At 44.4% G+C, this 6,105-nt stretch overlaps 1 protein-coding gene across 1 annotated transcript; it reads left to right on the forward strand.

Annotated features, from left to right (window-relative positions):
* The first annotated feature begins 2,987 nt into the window (after positions 1–2,987).
* On the forward strand, positions 2,988–6,105 carry LOC105694169 (protein LSM12 homolog A-like). Its single transcript, XM_012414577.1, has 3 exons — positions 2,988–3,120; positions 3,832–4,208; positions 4,297–6,105. The coding sequence occupies exons 1-3, from the start codon at positions 3,000–3,002 to the stop codon at positions 4,387–4,389; spliced, it is 591 nt and encodes a 196-aa protein (XP_012270000.1). The 5' UTR covers positions 2,988–2,999; the 3' UTR covers positions 4,390–6,105.

The following is a 6,105-nucleotide window of genomic DNA, read 5'->3' on the forward strand; positions in this document are numbered from 1 at the left end:
CAGCATCATTCGATTTGCCAGGATTTCGAGGTTAAGAAAGGGGAATTGGAGAGCAACTGGCACATTTCGGTAAATTGTATTCCGGCCACATGCGACATGAAGGGGGTCGTTCGAGGCTTTAAACCTCGAAGTCGGCGGGAATGGCGGGAACAAGGGACAACGTACCTCCACCTCGGAAGTTTCTTCATTGAAAACTCGTTGCAGGGGTGGAATACGAGGACGCGGTTTGGCAGGGTGAAAATGGAAACGTGATAGGAAAGATAAAATAAGATTCCGTGGGTTAAGTTTACATCGTTTATGCAATTTCGGCTTATCGGGAAATTGCGAGTAATCAGACATTTCGATCACTGATTTATTGGGTAGCGCGGCTCTGTAAATATGACCAATTTCATACGGAATCGGGATTGATGCAAATAGCCGAGTTACAAGTCGATATTTCCATCTTGAAACTTTCCTCGATTGAAACTCGTATTAGGTGGCGCGTCACGCGAAACTAATGTCTAAATAGGAAATTTAAGGTTATGTTCTTCGAAAGAGATCATAAGGTCAAGTTCTATTCAACTTTCCAGTTTGATGAGATAGCAGACGAGAAGTAAATCGAAATATGGAGGCGTGTATCCCTGACGAAAATGATAACCTGGAAATAGGTACGAAGTTGTCCCGTACCTTTGCACAACGCATGCGTTGTTTGCATCGCCCGGCAAAATGGCCGGATATATAATCTATTAGGTGCTACACCTTGAAAGTTTGATGATCGAAAAGTGGCTTGAACGAGAAGGTATCGTATCGCCCTTTGGCACGAGGGAAGAGCAGCCGTGATAGGACCGATAAAGTCTCACTTCACGCGTTAAACATACAAGCTTACTATACTTTATTTAACATTAAAGTTTGGCAAGATAGCGGACCGGCGGGAGAAGGTCACTTCGGAATCGCGCACTTCCCTGCGGAGATTACATGCCAGAGGCTAGTCAGAAACTCGTGCCGAGCTCTCCTTTCGGTATTCCACATCGTGCGACGAACACAACTTCGTGCGACCTCGCGTGTGCGCTGGGATTAAAAACATCAAACCGAAACAAAAACCTTGCTGAAACTGTGCCGTAAACCTTACCAAGGACGTTTCTCTAGATAAGACCAATGCCAGAAGCACCGATGCCAACTTCCGCTAGACGGGGGCGCCACGGAACGACAACTTCGAGCTGTCCACTTCGAAAGTTTGACGACTCAAAACTCCGCAGTAAAGCAAGACATAGAGTTGCAATTTTACGGTGATGATATACAACGGTGAACAATTAACGTGCCACGACGTAACCTCGCTACGGAAAATAAACCCCAGAAATTAAATTTATTTAAGGTCAATTTTCTCGTGTTGCACGAAAAGCAACCAGAGTTACGGCTCGAAAATAGATGTTCTTCCAGTGGCTCTCATTGTTCAACGTGGTTAACTTCATACGTCAGTCGCACGTGGAGGGTTTAATAACACGGGGTGAAACAGAAGTCACGCCTCGTTAAAACTGTTCCGGGGATTCACCACGGACGTCTTTCTGGGCAGGATCTCCTACACTGGTGGCAACTTTCGAATGATGGAAGCAACTCCAGACGAGCGCGAACGCAGACGTAATGGATCGTTAAATCCGCGGGAACGCGGGATAGGTTATGTTCGATTTGCAGCGATGTTTTCGAGGGGCGAGGGGAGGATCTCGACGAAGGAAGAGAGGAAGCTCCGCGGAATTAATGGCGTCCCTGTCGACGGAACCAGATGGTGAATCTCGGACCGTAATGCGGTTGCGAGTCGAGATTCACTCTACGACCTGCAATTGCCTTTTGCATGCGTACATGTCACGTCGCCCGAGACATCCCAAGGCTTGTTCGTAGTGGAATCGAAACGCGGGGCGTTCATGTCGAGACATAACCCCGTCAACTGAAATCGAGACATATGCCGTTGTGTATCAAACATTCTAACCAATAGTTCTCGACATATTGCAGAATTAACCGGTCACACACAGCTGACGCAACCGATTAAATTTGCAGACGGAACCTTCAGTAATTGAGAGTCAATTTTGTATCTCCAATCTGATGAAAAAGCTAAAAGTGAGCTATTTCATTGTCCAGGAAGTTGCAGCGGTTTTTGCCGTTTAAGATTTGACGCTTTCTTTTCAAATATAGTTATTTCCCTTTTACGCCCATGTATATCATTTTAAATGGCAGACTTCACTCTACTATTTAATGGCATTAATTGTATTTAAATATGTTACACGCGTTCAAAACCTTCACCCCGATATTTTCAGTCGTCGAATTTTGGATTTTCACTCGGAGAGTACAAAATCGGGTGAATAAACTCACGCAAAATGAAAGTGCGAGAAGTGACCATTCTCGTCAAAGATACCAATTCGTCCCGCAGGATCTAAAATTATGAAGAAAAGTCATAAAAAACTTATCCGACAAACCTTGCAATATCGACGGATTAACGAAGTAATCCATTTTAAATTATCGAAGGAATTTCCTGAGGGATACACCCAAACTCACTGGCGATGTTATCCGGACACCCGCGAGCTAAAATTACGTTGCTTTTTTTATAGCTACATATGAATCTATAAAAAAAATTAATGAACGCATTATTGGACGCCTATTTTTTACGAGTATTTTTACTCCCTATTCGAATCGGCATTTTATTAATATTCTGCTTACTTTCCGATCTTTCTTCGACCTGAAATGTTCAGTTCATTTCTTTAGGCTGGTGATTCGGTAGAAAAGATCTTTTTTTCAATATACACAGCTCTCCAAACACTATACGGTACACATAAGAAACAGCGAAGTAAGATGAGAGGAAATACGCACGGAGATCAAACGGACGCGGGAATACTTTTCAAACGTGATTTTTGTAGAGGGCATCACCAACTGAAATGTTGCAACGCCATTAACGGCGGATGCCGAAACTAACCTCATTCCGCGAGATGTCCACAGATGGCGGGAGTCTCGGCGGGTCCTGTCTGTAGTGAAAAATGGCCGGCGTCAGCGACTGGTTCAGCATCGGGAGTACGGTGGCCTGTAAAACTTGTTACAACAAGGAAATCGAGGGCGAGGTCCTAGCGTTCGACCCACAGACCAAAATGCTCATCCTGAGTATCCTTTTAATGTGACCGAACTCGCGAAAATCGACCCACCGACTCCTGCCATGCCGCGTTCCTTCGCCTTTGCCTCATCTCCGTTATCGTCGCCACGAGGATTGTAAATAAAACTCGTAAGAGATTAGCCGGTACTTGTGTTCGTCCTGCGCTCCGGACACTCCGAATGCGTGCTACATTTGGCATGCTCTTTTTTCAAGTAGTCGGCCGATTTTAGGTTAAAAGTGTCTTGGTCAAAAGTCAGGTTAGTTTTGTCCTTGGAGAATTCAGTCCATAGATCTTAAGGTCCAATATAGGACACCGAATAAGGGAACTTTAAATAGATAATGGAGTTTTTCGTACAGCCCATTAATGATTCTGACAGTATCACTAATTCAGGTTTAGTTAATCATTGCTATTTCATTCATTTACAGGTCCCTGATTTTGCAAGCTTTACAAATATTAAATGGAGATTTGTGCTTTATCCGCTGTAATGACTTTGAATGAGTTTTGCTTTGCTTTGCTTGCGTTACTTTAGTATTGTCATAGCGAATTATTTACACCATGTTCGTAATCGAATTCTTGATTTTGGCCGATACGAATGTGTGAAGTATGGGAGACAAGTGCATGGAGCATAACCTTTTCCCTTTGTTTGTCAGTCATAGCACATATTTTAGAAGTTAATCATTTAATGAACTTTAAAAAGGGTTCCTTAGCAAGTTTTACTTAGAGTGCCCATCGTCAAGTGGTAGACTATCTTTGAACGATGTTCATATAGTGAACCTGTCTCTGGTGTCGGATGTTCAAGTGAAGCGTGAGGTGAGTCCCACGTCGAATGAGCCACCGCAAAGTCTGAACTTAGAGAGGCTAACCAAACGAGTGCGTAACCACATTGAAGAGAAAAGGAGACTGGTCAAGAGCCTGCAGGCCGGAGTCTCGCCCGAAGGCCAGAAACTATTCATCGCCATTTCTAAGACTATTCAAAACATTGCGTGGAATGGACAGAACATTGTGGTCTTCAATGACGTTACGATCAAGCCACCGTATAAACTAGACAATGTCCATGGAGATGAAAACACACCTGCTTACAAACACGTGAGAAAAGTGGTAAGACCGTAGCATATACTCCAACTGATTACATGTCCAAATAATGTACAAAACTCAATTCAATCAAATCATGATTCATCAATCATAGGTGGAAAAACACATAAAGGACACTGCAGCGTTGGAGTTGCAGCAACAGCAACAACAGCAGGAGCAACAGCAGCAGCAGCAACAAACGCAATAAGAATCCAAGGCGGTCGACGCGAGCGTGATAGCCGACGTACCTCAGCGGAGGTCGAAGCGCCGGGCATAACGGAAGAAGTGGGAGGGCCGGAAGAATTACCAGGAATCCAGATGAAACACTCGACAAGATACGATTTCTCTAAAAGAAAACCAAACGAGCCCATCGCAAGTAACCAGAAGGAAACTCCCAGAGGCTAGGCCGTCGTGCGGCCGTAAATGACGGCCTGTGCAACGCCTCTGCCGGCAAGAGAGAAACTAATCGCCAACCACGGGAAAATTAAACCAATTCGCACTTTACTCGCACACCACTTTGCAGGGTTGCGTCGTTATCGTTCGTGCCCACTTTTAGCAGGCCGCACCTTGGAACTTTTAGAAATGAAAGGGAGCGAGAGAGATAGAAAGAGTGAAAGGGCGAGGTTGAGAGAGAAAGAGAGGAGAGAAGCGAGAGAGCTTCGCGGTCGTGAACGATCGCGAACGAGTTCACGCTAGTTTTAGTTGTATATTGTTACGAATGCGTTTAAGTAGTCGTTTATCCGATCAAGGCGCTGCGAGCGCAAAAGCAGGGCCACGCTCGCTCGTTTATTTTCAAATTTCTCAGATGAGAACGGAGCCAATCGCGAGCATCAGAATCCGTATGAAACGGAGCTCGGCTGCGGTACGACCACGTACCGAAATCTGCTGAAAATTAAGATTCCTGCACTAGAAAATTCTTAGATCACGTCGGTCCAGTGAGGATTCCAATGTGGTCATCTAGGGATTATTCTACTCGGAGGGAAAACGCTTTTCAATTAATATCAACGGCAGTATAAAGTTCTTGTAACTGCGACAATACACAATGAAAAGCATGAGATGTTTAAAACCTCTTCAGTGGGGTCAGATTTCAATCTTGTTGCTAAAATATAATCATTGAACTTAATTCGAAAACTTTGATTCTTGCATAATTTAATTTTTGAGATTTTTATTTATCATCAAAAATTGAAATTGTATTCAGCAGACGACGGATCGCGGTCGAGGAGACGTTAACCTCCGATTTTGTCCACTGCCGAGACAGAGCGCCACCTCCGTTTATTTTTATGATTGGCGCTACTTATCGGGATCTAGCCGAAACTCGTCGAATCGCCAATTGGAATTTACGAAAAAGGAACCTCGCGGAATTCCCGACGCGCTGTTAAAGAGAGACGTTCGAGTCGGCGCGAAAATTCCTGGAGATTTACAGAAATCTGCGAGGCGACCTTTGTAATTTGATGCCTACTTTTCCATAGATCGTACTAAAAGCATGCCTTTTGATAAATAGAAATCGTGGAGATTCCTTATCGCAAAACCGCAGACTACTGTAAATCCGGTGGGAAGTTTCGCGTCGCCCTAAGGAAACGAAGAACTTAAAGAGTTTATCAAGCCTGTGACGGCGCGAGATGCGTTCGTACTCGGTTAAGAGAAAAGGGAAGAAGAAACGGGAGGCGGCCCCTGGGTCGAGACGAAGATTAATCGCATCCGAAGGAATGGCAGGAAATTTCTTAATATCGACTCATGCCTCGGAGACCGGTGTAGCACCTGCATCCGATATATTTTCAATGGCGCCGCCCTCCGACGTTTTTTTTTTTTCCACGAACTCATCTCGCGCCTTATTACGTCGCTACATTTGAATGCGTCGAGAGACAAGATTATGCGAACGACTACACGAAAAGACAGAAATAAATGTAATATAAATTCCATAAAA

Source organism: Orussus abietinus, unplaced genomic scaffold (genome assembly GCF_000612105.2).
Source record: "Orussus abietinus isolate OABI.00-Male unplaced genomic scaffold, Oabi_2.0 scaffold6, whole genome shotgun sequence".
Taxonomy (NCBI): domain Eukaryota; kingdom Metazoa; phylum Arthropoda; class Insecta; order Hymenoptera; family Orussidae; genus Orussus; species Orussus abietinus.

What these genes read in the sequence shown, in the direction of transcription:
- LOC105694169 (XM_012414577.1), top strand. Translation starts at nt 3,000, where the DNA reads ATGGCCGGCGTCAGCGACTGGTTCAGCATCGGGAGTACGGTGGCCTGT. An exon ending in GACCAAAATGCTCATCCTGA is followed by an intron (nt 3,121 to 3,831) that starts GTATCCTTTTAA and finishes AGTTTTACTTAG; the next exon opens with AGTGCCCATCGTCAAGTGGT. An exon ending in ACAAACACGTGAGAAAAGTG is followed by an intron (nt 4,209 to 4,296) that starts GTAAGACCGTAG and finishes CATCAATCATAG; the next exon opens with GTGGAAAAACACATAAAGGA.